The following is a 19,177-nucleotide window of genomic DNA, read 5'->3' as shown; positions in this document are numbered from 1 at the left end:
TTTCTGGATCTGAATATTAAGTCATATTTCATTTATCAAATCTAAACTCTTAACAATAATACTTCCATTTCAGATCTGAGTTTTGTTTCATATCTGAGTTATGATCGAATGTTTTTTTATCCTACGCTGTTCATGTTTTTGGATCTGAAAATTAAGTTTTTTTTTTTTTGTGTCTAAACTCTTGACAATAGTTTTCACGTTTCAGATTTGTGTCATGATCATATAGTTTTTTCTTTTTTGCCATTGCATGGCATATGACTGATTCGAAATCGACACATTAGAATTAGTTAAATAAATATTAAAATTTGCATATGATTGATCATGTTCTATTTGACCCATATGACCGTTTTCTTAAGAGTAACTTTGAGTATGATCCAGATTTCATCCTCATACTCATGCAAACTCATGTCGATGTTGGACAGGCTGTTTAAAGTATGAATGCGATCTATGATGGTACATTTAAATCCATAGATAATTCATGTTAATGTATACGCCTTATTGACAGCCGTGGGGACACAAATCAACCTGTCATCGTTGTTAGTAATAATGACAACACTAAGTTAGCAGCTATGCAGTCATTGGACAGCATCGTCGGGCCCATTGAATTTCAAAATTGCAACGACGGCCTTGGGATACACATGAAGAATGAGTTCATGAAATTTGAAATTTGCTCCACTTGCACTGCTTGTGAACACATTGCATGCATGCATGATAGTGGATGGATTTATAATCTATGTGGGAACCACATCAGTAGGAAGATGCTTCCTCCTCGATATAGAATGAGGAGAATTTAGGGAAAAATATCGAGACACGGCATTGTCCTAACTTTTGAAAATGCTGCAATTAATCTTGAATATGAAGTGGAATGCTGAATAAAGCATGACTTCTGGCGAACCCGTGCACAAGAGGACCACATGGATTACTCCATTCTTCGGATTGGAAAGGTGCGACGCTTGTGTTCAAGGAACAAAGGGCCGCCACTGTTGCAAGAGCAAAAAATGAACATCAAGTCCTTCGTAGTGTCTGTGTCTTCGACTACAGGAAGGAATTTCTCAAGATAGCTTGCGGGTGTGCTGAGCTTTACAATCAGTCTCTGGAGATAGTCACAGTAGATTGATTTCTTGTTAATAGGCAAATGATGTTTTTCTTCATTTTGCTCGAACGATGTGGTGAACTTTCTTTCGCTGTTTAATGCTAACTGTATTTTTCTTGTTATGGTTACCATTTAATGTTTTTTTTTTCTGTTTTTTTGAGCTATACCTTGGGACAGTTAGTATATGTTCTGTTGAATTTTGCATGTAGTCCAGTATATCATATAGTTGAGGTCGACAAACCAGTTGCATGGGGCATAGAGGTTGGCTCGCATTTGAGAAGTTGAGTGGGGCATAGAAACATAAAGTTCACTTTAGAGAAGGCTAAAGCCCTTGAAACACTAGACCACATCGTGACTAGGCTTGAGAAAAACAGTGCACAAGCAACAAGGACTCTGAAGCCTTTAATGCATAGAAATGTAAAAATAGTGTGGTCAAAGTCATTGTGTTGTGTTCAATGCAAGATGACATCATGTGTTAATTTAAACAGTACACTACTGCCACACAGATGTGGCTAGCCCTCAACAATAGGTTTGGAAGAACATCAGCTACCAAACTAGTAAACCTTAATTTGATTCACACCATAAACCGAACCAACATATTATGAGTAACGTCTCAGGAAGATGACTGGCATGACTAGAGAGCTAAGTCTATTGGATGTACTCTTATGAATGAACAACAAATCTGAGCAAATGATTAGATCGCTACCGAATAATTGGGAGAATGAATAAAAATTAATATGACATATAATGAGAGCCTCAAAAGTTTTGATGTCATATCTTGACACTTGGAAGTAGAGTATGAGCACTTGGAAGCAGCTAAATCCAGTGGTAAGGCTTACGTATACTAAAGTTTCAGGAAGGTTCCCTATTATAAAAGGAAAATAGGTAATGGTCTTAGGTGGTTCAAAAACAAATGAGGAAAACATCAGAGTGAGAGAAAACAAGATAGTAAACAGAAACGTAGTGGTAGATAAGAGTAAGTCAAAGAGCTTCAATTGTGGGAAACTTGGTCATTTTGCACGAGAGTGTAGCAAACCAAAGAAGGTGTGCACCCCCAAAACCCTATACCATATTTCTTTTGTTTCAAATTGTACTCAATGCAGAATTTCATCATTTGTGGATTGTGGGCTCACGAGAAACTGACCGTGTGACGTATAATCGTGGTGCACTTATCATGAAAGCAGAATTTGTAGTAGGATCTAGGGCAATACAAGACGGTGTTTAGTTGAGGATATTTTTCAAGCACCTTGATATGGTCTCGGAAGCGAGGGATCCGATTGACATTTATTGTGCTAACTAGGATACAATTGCGTATGCAAAGAATACCAGATTTCATTGTGAAACTAAACATATTGACAATAGATGTAAGTAGTACGTGTGGGATGTAGTATATACAAAAGAGAAAAAAATGTCACCGAGTTACATTTCTACCCATGAAGGTGGCAGATTTGCTTACTAAGTCAATCTCTGTTGATGTATTTAAGAAACATGTAATGTCTATGAGACTTAATAGAAGACAATCTTTCATTGAAGTATGAATATATATATATATATATATATAAAGTATGCAGTCATGTCTAGATCATTTGCTCACACAGAACGATCATCTTAGGCACTAAGGGACAAGTGAGCTGAGATGAGATTGGCAAAACCTATGACTGTTTCTGAAAGTGGTACAGGTTTTATGGATTTCAAGTGTCGGTGAGCTATAATGGATTAAGCAAAAAATGCTATACATGCTGACATTTTATACATGTCATATTTTGATCATCGCCTTCACTGGATCAATATGAGGTCTTATATTACGAAATTACAAGAGTGACATGATTTCTTAAAATCTTGTAGACCTAAAAACCAGATCTCAGAACTCCATTAACTTAGTTGGACTAAGAATAATATGAATGAGAACTTGAGTCAACCTTCTGTGAGATTTTTTCTTTTTGGGTGATTTGTACGACAAGTCTTTTTTGTGCCTGCATAGACTCATAATGACGATCTCATTTAGCTGTAATACGTGAGACATATCATGTATGTTGCATTAAATAAGTTGACAAGTCAGGAAATGAAAAGATGATCTCAGATCCTTTGTTGTGTGGGATCCTTAAGACACATTATTTACATCCTTGGATGTATCTAATTTTTAGTTGCCCTCATGGGTTCTTGATTGTATGTTTAGACGATTGACTAGCGTTGATGCTTTAGTATGTTGTCCTAAGGCGATGAGTGATTCGGCTGAATGGGGCGTATCAGGCATGCAGCTAGTTTCCATTCAATGAATACATGTAGAAGAGGAAGATAATTTGTCATTACATGTGCTTATATTTATAGCCAGGAAACATGATCACCAAGTGTGAGGCTTGATTAATTAGTAAACATAGAACATATATAGTGGGAGGCCTCAGTCTAACACGTTCAGCATAACAAAATGCTGAGCGATTGAATGCGTTGAGACTTGCGTAGATGATCCTTGATCTATGGCACAACGAGTTGTGTTTGTGCAGCACAAATTTTTTGAACGGCACTAGAGGCACGATAAGAGAGTAGTCACACGAATCGAAATGTATATATACATATAAAGGTATGAGCTTGAATTGTGAACCGAAGTCTTCCTCCTACGTGAGAGGACTGCTCCTATGCTGTTCATCGATTTTTCCCATCTTTCGCTACACATTCAATTAAGAGGTATGTATCCTGGCCTTGTAAATAATAGAAATAATTTCTTACTATATATATATAATGTTTTCTTTTTAAAACCAAAATAAAGAAAATTTGAGTTACCCGGCCCTACTGTTGTTTCTGCAGACGGCAAAGATTCAAAGCGTAAAGGCACATTGAGTCCACAATGACAACATAGATGTGGAACCCTTAACTCTTGCACCTATTTTTCCGGTCCTCAAATCATTATATTCCTAAAGTCGGTTCTTCCTTTTGTCCTTGACAACCTTTCATCTTTCTTTACTTCTCATCGGGATCACTTTAATGCAGCTGGACATGGACCAGAGTTGGTTGTGGGTCCAGATCCATTTTGGAAATGATGCTTTAATCAGGTCCAACCAACAAATTGATAGTTCCAGCCAGCAATCCATAAATTTTCTGGCTTCTTTTTTCGCCAAAAGATGAAAAGGGCATTATATATATATATATATATATACACACGGAGTTCGATGATGCCATGTACCAGCTTATGATAGATGACTAAAATTTACAAATTTATCATTAAAAACCACTCACTAAGCTAACATTACCTATGGTTTATAATGTGGTGCCAGTTTATGTGGTTCTAACAGCAATTTATGGTCCTTTAGCGACAAATTTTTAAATTTTAATCACTAGACAACTATTCGCTGCACAATAGCATCTAGTTTGCCTATCAGATGCGCCTAAGTTGTCGGATGGTTAAAGAGTTAGAAAGCATTCACTAAAAAAAATAATCAGGACATAAGCATTAGCGACCATTTGTGGTGCATCAAATGGTTCATGATATTTTTAGCAACGATTTATGGTAATTTTAACTATTTTTTAATGTTTAAACATCCAAGAATATTCAGCTCACAGAGAAAAAATATAGCACCAAAGCGAGTGGGAGGAAATTCTCAAGCTACCCACAACTCAAAAATGAAAATATGAAAAGAGCCCCAAACCATATCCAAATTTCACAATCAAATCTCAACACAAATATCTAAAGGTGTCAAAGCGTCCTAGATTTGAGATATATTGCAAAGAGAACTGCGCCAACCAAAGTTAGAAACCACCCATTTTCCTTTTCTAATGAGCCTAATTTGTTGGTCCCACTAAATAGTTGCTCAGTGGTCAATAGTGAGCTTTGAGCACAGGATGTCCTAAAGATAAGAAGCTTCATGAGCTTTGCCATGTGAATATAAAAACTTGTTTAACACAAAAGAGAGTTTAAGTTTAACTCCACTCCACTTTTTGACGCTCAAAAATGAACATCTCACTTTAGTCTTTACTAACTAAACCTGGCTGTTGCAGAGATGACCCAAAGATGAGAAATGGTTGTGACAGTTATGAGCAAAGGGAGAAGAAAAAGAGGGCATTCAAGATGGAGAGGCCTTTTGTCTTGAATCTAGAGCCTCCTTTTGTAGCTATATGAGAGAGATTTTTACTGGTGTGAGAGTGAGAGTACTTGGGGCCTGCAGTTCCTTTGTGTTCTTTTCTGGGTTGGCCAAGAAGATCTAAACCTTTGACTGGTCCGCCAAAAAGAAAAGAGAGGTATAAAGACTGGAAAGGAAAAGGATAGAAAGACCAATAAACAAGATAAAAAGGAAAAAGAAAATAGGCAGACCTAGATTCTTGAACCCAACCTCGCATTTAGCATGCGCGCTTCTTCAAATGCACTAGTACTCATTCACATGCAACCAACCAATCACAACTAATAACTATTATATATGTGTGTGTATGTTCATTTTAATGAAAATGAGAAACTTGTGAGTTGTCTAGTTCATCAGATTGAAGTTGCATGGCAGAAGTGAATACAATTGTGATTCACATGATACAATGTAGGTTTTATGAGAACTCAAACTTAGATTTCTGGATGATAATTCATGTAAAAGCTTTATAAGGAAAAACATTCAGAAGTAACTTTGTTTTGTGACATTCGATCAGGCTTAAGCATCTAAAACTGGAAATTTCATTTTTGACAAACCAACTTCATAACTAATTGAGTTTATATCTCCAAAAGGGTTGGTGCAATAAATGCATGCAGTGCATCTTTTTGTTTCAAACTGTTATGGACAAAAAAAGAGGAGCACCAATATACAAATTGACTCATAATGATAATCAACTATACGATTGATCTACTACTGTATAGAATAAAAAAAGCTTGCATAAATATTTGATCGGACAACGAATGTGAGAGAGAGTGAATGGTTGTCCAAAACATCGGGAAGGACGAGTAGGAAGGGAATATATGGCATGGATGATTGTGGAATGAATAATATCTCTCGTTAATTGTGCTTTTGAAACTTTAACAACCTCAATTGATCCTTTCTTCCTCGAGTAAAGTTCCCCAAGTTCATTTTACCGAGGGCGGCTGCGACCTCCACTGGGATTTTACTAAGATTTTGGTACCTTGACCGTATCCAAACTTTTCATGGCTTGGAAAATATGGAGAAAATGAAGGATGTCTTTTTTTTTTTTTTCTTTTTCATCCTCTTCTTTTCCCTAGGATAGGGAATCAAACAACTGATCTGCTTCGCCTAATTCATATGATCACCTAAAAAAGAAAAAATTAACTAGCATCAATCAAACATATAATAAAGAAAACATATTACTTTATTATGAAAACATCTCCAATGATCAAATTACAAATAGAAATCGAACACCCTTTTTCAATTATCCAATTTGGATCCTACCTAAAACGATTTTTTTTTTTCTCCCTCTTGTCTCCAAAGCAAAACTTTACGATGGAAAATTGATGAGAACATAACTTTCTTTTTCATGAAAACTGCGACGATCAACGCCCCTTTATTCCTTCTCCTTTTTTTAGAGTACACGTTTCCCGAACACAGAGACCAGACCAGAGCATCTCTTTTCACTTCCTCGATCCTCGTGCAGCTTTTTATAAGTCTAAATAAATTTTCCTCTTTTCTGGGAGCTGAAATTACTTTAAAACCTTTATCTTTGGGGTCAAAGACATCATGTTTGACCGACTAGATCGCAAAACTGCCGCTTTCGCGGGACCCACTTTTCTTCCACATGGGCCTCGTTTTCCCTGGCTGAATCGATCCGATTCCGACCTCCTCGTTCCACGGCATCGATTATGAAGGTTTTTCTTTTCAATTTTTTTTTTCCAAATTTCGTTATAATCATAATTATGTTGAGAGTGCTCTATTGATAAGAGCGGGATAATGGTAGACTCCTCAACCCCACAAGCGTTTGCATTTATTCAAAAATAGTATTTTCTTGCTTTATATTGTTTCAATAATATGAGTGCATGGAAGACCTCGTCGTGATAAATTATTTAGATAATTGTTATGCATGCAAATCGGATTCCAGTAATATCAATACTAGATGGACAATAACTGGATCAGGAATGTATGCTGATTTGATTTGATTTGATTTGATTGAAGAAATATACACGTATATGTTTTACACCTTCTTTGGATGGAGGGAAAGGAATAGATGGAAAATGAATGAAATAAAAGAGGAAAAAAAAAGGGGGAGAAAGGAAAGAAAATTAAAGGAAATATACACACGTCATTCTTTGCCATTCCAATCCTTTCAATTTTGAAGGGATCAGGTTTCCATTGGTTTTCTTCATTTTCCCTTCCATCTAAACATGGCTTTTTGTTGTCGTTTCCTTTCCCAACTTTTTAATTAGCTAACCGAACACAGAATAACTACCATTTTCCTCTCATTCATTTTCATCCAAAAGCTGTGTTAAAACACACCTTAGAGTTTAGGTCACATATAATATGAGGACAGGGTCCGGTTTTGGAAGAAAAATAAATAAATAAAAGCAAATGATATCTTGGAAAGCTTAATAAAAACTTATTGTTTTCTCAATAACAAAAGCCGGTTTACGAGAATAATAAATGCGCAATTAATCTAAATTAAGCTGCTAAAAAATGCATTATTGGGCACCACTATCTAGCGACAGTAATGATGGAATCAGAAAAGTAAGTATAGGCCATCATATCTTGCTTTAATTTTGATAAGAAGGCAATAATACTTTTTTTAATTAGGAAGAACAAATGGTTTCCATACACCCTGGTACCTGACTGCATAATGAGAATTACCATGGTTGTAGTTAAGACTTCACCATAGTTTTGCTAATATGGTATTGGAATGTTTATATATATATATATATATATATATATACATCGTCCCAAATCCAAGATTGGGGGCAAAGTGGCCTCTTCCAAATATATATGGGCAATATGTATTAGCTAAATCGGTCCATATGAAAGTAAAATAAAACATTTTTGTTTCTGATTTTTAATAATAAATGAGAAAAACTAAACAAAACCCATGAATCCTTGTGCAGTTATTCACAACACTGATGGTAAGTTAAATATGAATGTATATATATATATATATGTATATCATTGCTTCAAGTGGCCATGATTAAACACACTACCCAATGCAATGCATTGGTGGTCTGTGGTGAGAGGTTTTTAGGATTTCTTCATTCGAACAATCGAACAAGGGCAATTAAATCCACAAATTATATATATATATATATATATATATATATATAGAGAGAGAGAGAGAGAGAGTCATTTGGTCATGGATGATTGACAGAAAAAAACCAATGAAAAAAAAAACTAATACTGATGATGAAAATGTCTATCACTTTCTTATTTTTGTTTTTCTTTTGTTTTTCTTTCAATCCATTGGTGCCTCAAAAGTTTAAAATTTTATTTACTATACCTTAGACTTTTCTAACCTCGCCCCTTTATGCAGAAGATTTTGCGGGAATAGGTGTGGATGTTTGGCTTCCCATGGAACTCCATTTTGGCATTGGAGCTTTTGCCTCAAAATGCCAAGGAATGTTGAATGCCCATTCCATCTGACTCACAATTTTCCTCTCCTTGAGATTGTTTGGAATTGGACGTACGTCTCATACCTCCCGGACATTTCAAGAGGGAAAATCAAATGTCATCTTACCACATATATTGCTACTGGAGGGGAAAATACTCGGTCCTTTGGCTTGAATTCAATAGTATTAGTGAATAACTTCCTAAGTAACTTTGAGCTCTTTGACGAACATTGCCTTTTACTTGGCAACTTCAACCTGGTAATTAGGCGGGAAAACAATTAATTTTCAGTTGAGTGGGGGAGATCCACCACGTGGCTGAAGGCCGAAGCCCCCATCCAATCTCTTGTCTTCCTAAGGTATAAGGTATGCTTTCAATTCCTCAGGGCGCCACCCTTAATTAAAAATAAATGTGCAAAAATAAATTCTTAAACTAATGAAGATGAGTGGGTCATTAGAAGACAAAGAAAATGATATGCACCCATAATCCAAATTCAATACTATTAGGATAATACACTTGGTGTCTGCCTAAAATATAACAATAGAAAAACCGAAACAAGCAAGTGTAAAAGCTACAGCCATTCTACATTAAAGGCATGAGTACCTATCCTAAACTAAGTTGTAGAATAAACCAATAAAATAAAGTCTAAAAAACTAAATCTACTCTACTATACTATGGTAAAGTAAATATAAACCTAATTAAAACAAAGACATTAATGAAATATCTTAGGAACACAAAATTAAATCCTAATAAACCACCACAATGCAAATAATAGGTGCACTCACGACTAACCTAATGTTAGTATGGATATGTGAGTTTTATCTAATTTCCCCATCAGTATAGTTGGGTACCCTAACCAAACTTATGAAACTAGGCGAGCTCCAAAAACAATCTATCTAATTATAGAAGGAAAATCAAAAAGTAAGATAAGATAATTAAGAGAACTAAGAAAGCATTATATATTTATATTGTAACTAAGAATATAAACAAGCCATAAGATTATTTTAGGCTCACTTTTAAATAAACAATAATTAAAATCTTTTATTATCCTAGCTAGTATTCGTTTGAAAGCAGAATTAAGGATCTTGTCAAACAAGATAAAATTTTAGTTAAATTGAAAGCAAGACTTACAACAATAAGGAAGACAACTAATAACACACACCTAGAAATAAATCTACATAATTCCATATTTAAACTAGCAAAAAACTATCACTAATGTACTCTTACAAACAATTGAATCTAATCTTGACAACTAATAGTTGACAAAACCACCTAATTTGGGCCTATACAAAGATGTAACCCTAAGAGGTGTTTGGCAGCAAATATAGTTTGTTTCCCATGAATTTACCCAAAAAAATTGGAGCAGACTTATTGGACACTAGAACTATTGTTTCATAAAATTGCTTCAACATTTGAGGCAGATTTATGAGACAGTTACAAGTCGTTCTTGCTGCCAAACTACCCCTAAGAGAGCTGGGAAGAATAACAAAAAATCTCAAAACACAAACAAAAAGTGATGATGCCTAACCCAACTAAGGACATGATGACTAAAAACATTTTAAGCTATTCTATGCATTGCATCTTTTTGTAAGCTTGCTAAGCAAACATCACAGAAATAAGGGTATAAACAGCCCAAATCTAGACCTAAATCCCCTACCTAATGACCTTATAACTAAGAAACTATGATGGAGCGAAAACTAAGCACACAAACTAACAAATGATGCTGCGAAAATGGGTGGAGTACAGTAATTGGCAGCTGTTCACAAGGTTGACATAATAGTTTCTACACAAAAGTGTTCCTAGAATCCACTTAGCTCGGTAAAATCCCCAATATGATCTTAACTATGTCTTAATGTAACAAGCAAACTGATGGTTCAACAAAGCAAAATAGAAAGGAACCAAAACAAGATCAAGCACCATCCAAAACATCACTCTTTCCCTGCTTGCAAAATCAAATACTAGCCTAAATAACATGTTTCAACCTACTTAGTTGAACAAATAAGCAAGAATTAGATGAAAAACCAAAAAAAAAATTTGATATCGAAATAGAGAACTAGACGTTTTTCTAGCAGTAGTACTTTGAAAGTCAACCAAGCCAACCTTGAAATAAATCACATTTGCTTGTTTTTCTTGCATGTACTAAAGAGGTGTACAGCTGAGATATTTTTTTGGGGGAGCTGAATAGTCCAAGGAAAGCAGAAATATATGTGTGTTTCTATGCACATATATACACATAACATGAGCAAGTGATTTTAAAAAATATTCATGATGATACCTATTCATTCACAAATTATCTTTTATTCCAACAATACCTTCTAAAACATCAGTACATATTATTTCTTGTCTTAACAATACCTTCTGTATAAAATTATATCAACAAAAACATGGATTCAAAAATTTTCTTGTCCTTACAATGCTTGTATGCAGATAACATAAGAGAAAATGTACTTATTTAGAGGAAGTACTTTTGAATGCATTTCACTAAAAAAATTAATGTCTACATTAACAGACATGCACATTAATAATGCAAGTAAAATTAACTAGATTATTAGTTATTGAAATTGAAGAATGCAAATGGGCATGAACATGAAAAAAGTAATAATAATAATAGAAAATCTAAGAGGTATTCTTTTTTCATTCATTCTAAGATTTATTATCAATGATGCAATATTTAACATTACCAATTCCTCTTTAATGTGAGCTCTCACTTGCAAAAACCAATACAATTTCATTCTAAATTGTTGGCAATATATTTAGCATTGTTTGGGGGGTTTTTCTAAAAGAAACTTCCATAACTTTATCATTTTAACTAGCTAGCTTTTTTACAAACTCAATTAAATTATCATGATTTAATGAACTTGAACTTTTATTATGTCATACGAAACCAAGGGCAGAGGCGGTAGAAGGGACCAGTTGAATTTTTGAAATTATAGTTCAACATGTGAAGAATTTCTTTAGATTTCATTCATCTACAACAACGTATTTTCAAAAAAGACATTTTCAAGAAAACTATTTCGAGGGCAATAGTACAAATACACATAACTTTAGGAGATTAACGGTTAATTTTTGTTTCTAAAGGCAAGCGTTCAGGGTCCTATATATATGCTCATGCAGGGTAGAGGGAGTTTTGGGCCTAGTGTAGGCGATTGCCCACATAGACTCACAAGAAATGGATATTTTTATATTGAAATTTCATAATTATTTTTTGAATTTACATACAAGAGACCCTTAAAAGCCTAAAATTATATAACTAGTACTCGTTTGTTGAAATTTTCTAGTTCGGCCCCTGTGCACATGTATGATGGGATACTTTCCCACATTAGTAAGAAAGAGAGTAGCTATACCAGCTAGACTTGGCGCAGCATTAAACGGCCAAAAAACCAACCGAAGCTCTTTCCGAAAGTTCAAGATTTTGACACAAGCAACTACAAGCTCCCAATTTCGGGAAGCCTGAAAATGGCTTAGGGGTGCGTCACATGTTTTGTGGGCTTTCACCATTTCACTTATTTTCCTTGCAGTGAAGGTGCCATTGGCAATTTAAACTCTCTTTCTTTCATCAGTCACAAAAATCAGCAACTTTTTAAGGTATCCTGAGGTTTTCAAGAATCGATAAAATAAAAGAATGACTTAAAAGACGTAATCTATGTCTTTTCATTATTATTAAATTAATGCATTGTATTTTAAGTTTACGGGTTTTTTTTTGCTCATGAAGAACAACAAAAACATATATATAGCTCGTTACGAGCTTTTCCTTCCTGAGCAAACGATTCTCGTTAATAAGGGCCACTATGTTTTTTAGATTGCATGAACGTCCAACATAAGCGCGGTCGCCTTCAACATTTTCGTGATCATGGTGGGGCTGGGTAACACAGGAGTGAAACTCTAGCGCCTTAGACGTGGTTATGGAGGCGAAAGGAACTGAAAAAATGAAGTTGGTAGTTCCCAGTATTTACGAGTCAAATGATCTGCTTTCTCTTTTCCTTTTCATGAAAGACTTGATTGATCAGGCCGGAAAGGGAAAACCACCCAACAGGTTCCTCTTTTGGATCTGAAGTCATGGTTTCATTGTTAATCAACTTCAGCTTGGCGACATCCAAAAGTATGCAGTTACTAAACACGACAGAACCCATTGCTTAGTACACGACTGGTTGCTCAAAAATTAATACGGCCTTCTCGGAGACATCCAATAAAATTAACATTGAAGGTCAAACTCTCTAACCAATATCATTTCTCTAATTCAACGGATATTTAAGAAAAAAACAAGGAGAAAAGAATATAAATCAATACTAAATAACAAAAATGTCCATCACTTTTTTCTCTTTATTTTTTACTTTGAAAAACAAGAGTTTTTGTTTAATTTTTCTTTTTCTCTCTCTCTCCCTCTCTCTATCTCTCTCTCTCTCTCTCTCTCTCTCTATATATATATATATATATATATATATGTGTGTGTGTGTTTAGCAATGACAGTAAACGCTGCAACTCTGAAATTAGAACTAGCTGCTGCTTGAAGCACTAAATTGAACAATCGTAGCCACCATGCGGCCTTTAAGTAGAAACTTTTGAATATAGAAATTTGCCTTCATCATTTCGTGATTCAAAGGAAAAAACAATTCTTTCGGGTGCCGTGTAAAGGCCATATTTTACAGGTTATATTTGTCAGTTTCAAAAGCCAAAACAGTAAACTCCTCCTCCACTTTTTTCATTGTTTGTTTGAACTTTGAAGGCTATCTTGAATAATTCAGTATGCTCAAAAAAGATGACATGATGCATGATCGTACTTTAATAGTTTAAACAACTGCAGTCTACCATTAATAGTTGTCGTCCTAATGTAATAAATGAGAGAGAGGTGGGGGCAGGGCAAAGTAGGCTGTCTGCACATGCCCCCCACTTTCCACTACAAGAACGATATCGTCTGGTCTACGAAGAAAAGCATGCACAGACACACAAAAACCTCATAAACCCTTTTACCCCACACATTCTGATCGTCTTAATCAGCCAAACTCTCTTTCTATCTCACCTCCGTCTTCTGTTTTTCTCCTTCATTTTTTATGTCCAAACCGACACACAACTGAGAGGAGGAGGAGGGAGCTAGAGAGAGAGAGAGAGAGAGGTTCATCTTACTGTTTATCTTGTTCTGTAGATCTTATGTTCAAACTGCCACTCAACTGAGAGGAAGAGGGAGAGCCATGAGAGCAGGCGGCAGCAGCCTACATCAGGCACTCACTCCAGAGGCATGCAGCATAGTGAAGCAATCAGTCCTGCTCGCCAAGAGGAGAGGTCACGCCCAAGTGACCCCCCTCCATGTAGCCAGCACCATGCTCTCCTCCTCCACCGGCCTCTTCCGCACTGCATGCGCGCAGTCCCACCCCCATCCCCTCCAGTGCAAGGCCCTCGAGCTCTGCTTCAACGTCGCCCTCAACCGCCTCCCCTCCGCCGCCGCCGCAGCCGCCGCGGCCACCACTGCTGTCGGCAACTCCCCCCACTTCCACCACCATCTCCATCCCTACCATCCTTCCCTCTCCAACGCCTTGGTTGCTGCCTTCAAACGAGCCCAGGCGCACCAGAGGCGCGGCTCCATTGAGAATCAGCAGCAGCCGTTACTTGCAGTAAAGGTGGAGGTAGAGCAGCTCATAGTCTCCATCTTGGACGATCCTAGCGTCAGTAGGGTAATGAGAGAGGCCGGTTTCTCCAGCACCCAAGTGAAGAATAATGTGGAGATCGCAATCTCCCTTGACAATCGCACCAACTCCTCTCTTTCTAAGCCTAAGGAGACAAATTTATGTGCACCCGTCTTGAATTCTAGCTTCAAATCTCATTCATTCTCTGGTCTGGAGCATGCAAAAAACGAGGACGTAGTTTGCCTTGTGGAAACACTCCTGAGGAGGAGAAGAAAGAGTACTGTTATTGTGGGGGAATGTCTTATAACCGCAGAGGGTGTGGTGAGGGAACTGATGGGTAGAATTGAGAAGGGTGAGGTTCCTGACGAACTGAACGCCGTTCAGTTTTTAACATTTCCACTTTTCACGTTTGGTCATTTGTGCAAGGAAGATGTTGATCGGAGGCTTGGGGAGCTAAGGTGTTTGTTGAAGAGGTATATGGAAAGAGGGGCTATATTGTATGTGGGAGACCTGAAATGGGCAGCAGAATTTAGAGAGAGCTACAGTTGTGAAAGAAGGAAGTATTTTTGCCCCGTAGAGTACGTAGTGTTTGAGATTGGGAGATTAGTGTCTGATTTTGTTGAGACTGGGAGATTTTGGCTGCTAGCAATTTCAAGCTATCAAACTTTTATGAGATGTAAGACGGGTCATCCTTCTTTGGAAGCTTTATGGGGACTCCACCCTCTCACCATTCCCTCGGGAAGCTTGGCGCTGAGTCTCAATTCAGACAGGTAATCTTGTCCAAAGAGTAGTTGGTACATATTTGCTTAACGAATTATGCTTCTCCTTTCCAATTTACTTCAATTCGTGTGCTTCAGGGTCTTAATCCTTCGAATTTCGTTGCTCTTTTTCCCTTTTCAGTGGCAGAAGCCATGAAGGCAGCTTTGAGAAGCCGCTCACTTGTTGCGCAGAGTGCCTAAGTAAATTTGATTTGGATGTTCAAGGATTAGCTAGAACTACCTCTGGCCCCTCCACCAGCTCTAACTTGCCTTTATGGCTGCAGAGATGCAAAGACGAGAATAAAGATGTCAGTAGTAATGATTGTCTGGTAAATTCTCCTACTTTTTTCCTTCCCTTGAACATGAGGCTAAAGCTTCATTGAAGTATGATAAAAGCATAAAGGAGAAAAATAGACGACGTGTCTTTATTGATTTTGTAATCCGTGCTCTGCCAGGATCAGTTCCAAGTTACAGAACTCTGCAGGAAATGGAACGGAATATGCAATTCTTCTCACAAGCCGCAACTTCAGGCCCAGTCAGAGACCACGATGAGTTTCTTGATCAGCTGGAACAAGAATGATCAGGCCCCAGTAAACCACTCATTGGAGCAACACGCCTTCGGCACATCGAAGGCCGAAACCATCTTCTTGGATCTCCCCGGCTCCGACTGTTCCAGCCCCAACTCAAATCCCTTTACAGATATGAGGTTCAATCAGTTCAATGCTGAAGGCCTCAAGAGCCTCTGCACTGCACTCGAGCAGAAGGCTGCATGGCAGAAAGACATCATTCCTGAAATCGCAAGCGTGTTATTGCAGTGCAGATCAGGAATGCTTAGAAGAAAAAGCACAAGAACCAAGGAAAAGAAAGAGGACACTTGCTTGCTGTTTGAAGGAACAGATACAGAAGGGAAGGAAATAGTAGCAAGGGAGTTAGCTAACCAGATTTTCTGCTCGGAAAACAGCTTCACGTCGATTGGGCTGAGCTGCTTCTCCTCGTTTGGAGCTGAATCAACTGATGGTTTAAGAGGGAAAAGGTCCAGAGAAGAATCAGGAAGCAATTACTTTGAGAAATTTTGTGAAGCTATACATTTCAACCCACATAGGGTGATATTCTTAGAAGACATAGAGCAGGTGGACTATCACACTCTGGCGAAAATAATGGAGAGCATAGAGAGGGGGAAGGTGACTTGTCCTGATGGTGATGAGGTCAGTCTGAGAGATGCCATCATCATACTAAGCTGTGAGAAGCTTAAGTGCACATCCAGAGATTGCTCCCCAAGTGTGAAGCAGAAGATGGGGACAAACGATGAGATGGATGAGGAGAAGAGCAGCAGTGAGAAGGAAGAGGCGAGTCCGTACTTTCCTCTGGACTTGAATCTGTCTGCGGAAGACAATGAGAGTGTGGAAATGTGCTGTGAGGTGGAGTTGGAGAAATGTGTAGATAGGAGTTTTGTTTTCCACAGAGAAAAAGATGAGCAATATGTACCATAAACTTTTTTCCTCTTTCCTTCTCATTCTTTCGCTTTTTCTTTGATGGGAACTGTGGATTGGTTTTAGCATGTAAAAATTGGCTAGTGGACCGTGGGATTTAAATTCGTTGCCCTCTCTCTCTTTCTCCAGCGAAATAACTATCTCCACTGTAAGTTAACACATGACATATACGGATTAGGAGTAAAAATTCTACCATATATTAGAATTTGATTCAGCTGGCCTCCGGACCAGTTATTAAACCCCTTGCCTGCCACTATATATTGATACAATGCTCAAAGGCACATAGAAGCCATAGTTGTTGGTGATATGGATGATAACGGTAGTACGCTTAGACAAGAGAAATGAAAAATGATCACCAACTCACAATGTCATGTGAGAATCTCACTTTTATAAGAATGTCAACAAGGAAGTTACAACCAGCATGCTTCACACTTACTGTTAACAGCTCACAGAAGGATATCGAGAATGTGTGGATTGGTTATATAGATGTCATAGGTATAGATATTATAGGGATATAGATAACAAATGCCAATATCTAACAAAATGATAAAAAACTCCAAAAACCACTAGACTCCTCAACTTACTCATATAATTTCTATTTTAGATTTTGACTTGTCATCTTCAGTCATTAATTATCTGCTTAACACACCCCTTCAATTTGAACACGGTATTAACCATATACTAATTGCTTCTGAGCTGCTTAAACAAAGATGGACTCAAAGGCTTGGTCAATACATGTGTGATTGCTTATTAGACCTAATAAATTGAACATCAGTGAGGCCTTTATTTGCATAATCACACACAAAATGAAAATCTACTTCTATGTGTTTGATGCATGCATGAAAGATCGGATTCGATGCTAAATAAAGAGCTCCCACATTGTCACACCATAAGATGAGGGGTTTCTTTATGTGAAATTACATTCCCTTTAGTCAGGCTAATGTCCATAGCATTTCTAAAACTCTTCCAGCTAATTACTTATATTCAGCCATTGTGCTCCAAAAAGCAACTCTTTGTTTGCGTGAGAACCATGAGATTGTGTTGGAAACAAGGAAAACTACGTAACCATCAGTCGACTTCTTGTCATCAACACAACTAGCTCAATCTGTGTTGCCGAAGGCTTGTAATGTAGAGGCTCTGGAAGGGATCTAAAACACAAACAGAGCTCTATTTTTCCATTGAGATAACAGAAAAGATGCTTACCAACCTTTCAATGATCTTCATCAGAGAGGATCTAAAACAAAAACCGAGCTCTATTTTTCCAGTCTTGAAACATGTTTGAGACCATATGAGTAAGAGTGGGCATCGGGCTTTCGGGCGCCCGGCCCCAGCCCTGGTTGAACCGGGTGGGTTGGATCTGATAAATTTTTTTATTCATTTTAATTATATTTTTATATATTTCCCTTTATAAATAAATAAATAAATATATATAATATTTTGATTTTTTTTTTCAAATGAATGAAGTAGAGCCGGTTCGTGCCCAGGCCCAAGCCAAGTTGGTCGGGCTTGACTTTGAATGAGGCGGTTTTGGCCTAGCCCGATGCCCACCCCTACATATAAGGATTTTTCAAGTTTGCAGATGTGACCAAGACCAGTTCATATATTTTAGGCCGAAGTATATGCACTTCTTCAGTTAGGATCCTATTTAGAAAGGTATTGTCAAAGCCTAGCTACCGCCCCTCCTAATTGCATTGAGCAACATTGAGAGCCAGATTCAAACAATGTTGGCTTTATTGTAGATATCGCTTTACAATTAGGTAAGTTTTATATCTCGCTATGGATCTGTTGACACTATACTTACGCTTGTACACCAATTTGGAACCGATAACATAAAAAATGTGGCTCTTTTGGGACTGGCTTCTAAGTTTTATTTTGTTGTGGTGCTTAATATTCAATACTTACGCTTGTACACCAATTTGGAACCGATAACATAAAAAATGTGGCTCTTTTGGGACTGGCTTCTAAGTTTTATTTTGTTGTGGTGCTTAATATTCTTTTTCTTTGACCATTACCCATTCTTTGGAATTTGCAACTTCCTTATGACTGGTTGGTTTATGGTACTCCATAACTAGATTGGAATAAGCAGAAAACTCTATATTACAATGATATTCATGTCATTGAATGTGTGACCATGGGATGTATATCTATGATGGTGGTAGAATAGAGAACAGTTTGAGTTAGGGATGTCAAGGATTCAGATCGGACATACTTTTTATCATATTTGATTTTTCTGATATTCATATATTCTGATTCAGATTATGGTTAGAATTTTACCATATCTGAATCCAATTTTAAGGTTATACCTGAATCTGATCCGAATTCAAATTCAGATTATGGTTAGAATTTTACCATATCTGAATCCAATTTTAAGGTTATACCTGAATCTGATCCGAATTCAAATTTTAACTTTTAAGTTATATCGGAGCTTGAGTTGGAGTTCTCACGTTTTGAAGTTGTGACCTCTGAATGGTTGGACAAAAGGTCTAGCCAAATGCACCAACTTAAAGTTATGACATAAGGAGAATATAAATTGTACATGAAAGTATAATATGATTAAGAGGTAATGGCTTTTACGAAGTTGCATATAATAATAATCAAATAGTTACCATATATACCATTTAACTTAAAGTAGTTAAAACTATATCAAGTAAAACTAATTAATTAACAAATTCATATTGTATTTAATTAAATATTTTTGTGTAAACAAGCAAACTGTTGA

General features: G+C 36.9%; 1 protein-coding gene across 2 annotated transcripts; it reads left to right on the top strand.

Moving 5' to 3' along the window:
• Window positions 1-13,560: 13,560 nt before the first annotated feature.
• On the top strand, window positions 13,561-16,560 carry LOC116267101 (protein SMAX1-LIKE 3-like). Of its 2 annotated transcripts, none has more exons than XM_031648671.2 (3): window positions 13,561-14,980; window positions 15,111-15,276; window positions 15,424-16,560. In XM_031648671.2, the coding sequence occupies exons 1-3, from the start codon at window positions 13,779-13,781 to the stop codon at window positions 16,456-16,458; spliced, it is 2,403 nt and encodes an 800-aa protein (XP_031504531.1). In that variant the 5' UTR covers window positions 13,561-13,778; the 3' UTR covers window positions 16,459-16,560. The 2 variants fall into 2 exon arrangements, with proteins under 2 accessions (XP_031504531.1, XP_031504530.1); XM_031648670.2 differs by having other exon boundaries at window positions 13,563-14,980; window positions 15,111-15,297.
• The last annotated feature ends 2,617 nt before the right edge of the window (window positions 16,561-19,177 follow it).

Source organism: Nymphaea colorata, chromosome 13 (assembly GCF_008831285.2).
Source record: "Nymphaea colorata isolate Beijing-Zhang1983 chromosome 13, ASM883128v2, whole genome shotgun sequence".
Classification (NCBI taxonomy): Eukaryota; Viridiplantae; Streptophyta; class Magnoliopsida; order Nymphaeales; family Nymphaeaceae; genus Nymphaea; species Nymphaea colorata.
This window is presented reverse-complemented; position numbering and strand designations above follow the sequence as displayed.

Coding starts and splice junctions, on each gene's coding strand:
- LOC116267101 (XM_031648670.2), top strand. CDS start 13,779: ATGAGAGCAGGCGGCAGCAGCCTACATCAGGCACTCACTCCAGAGGCA. Junction 14,981..15,110: donor CTGAGTCTCAATTCAGACAG/GTAATCTTGTCC, acceptor TTCCCTTTTCAG/TGGCAGAAGCCATGAAGGCA. Junction 15,298..15,423: donor TCAGTAGTAATGATTGTCTG/GTAAATTCTCCT, acceptor GTGCTCTGCCAG/GATCAGTTCCAAGTTACAGA.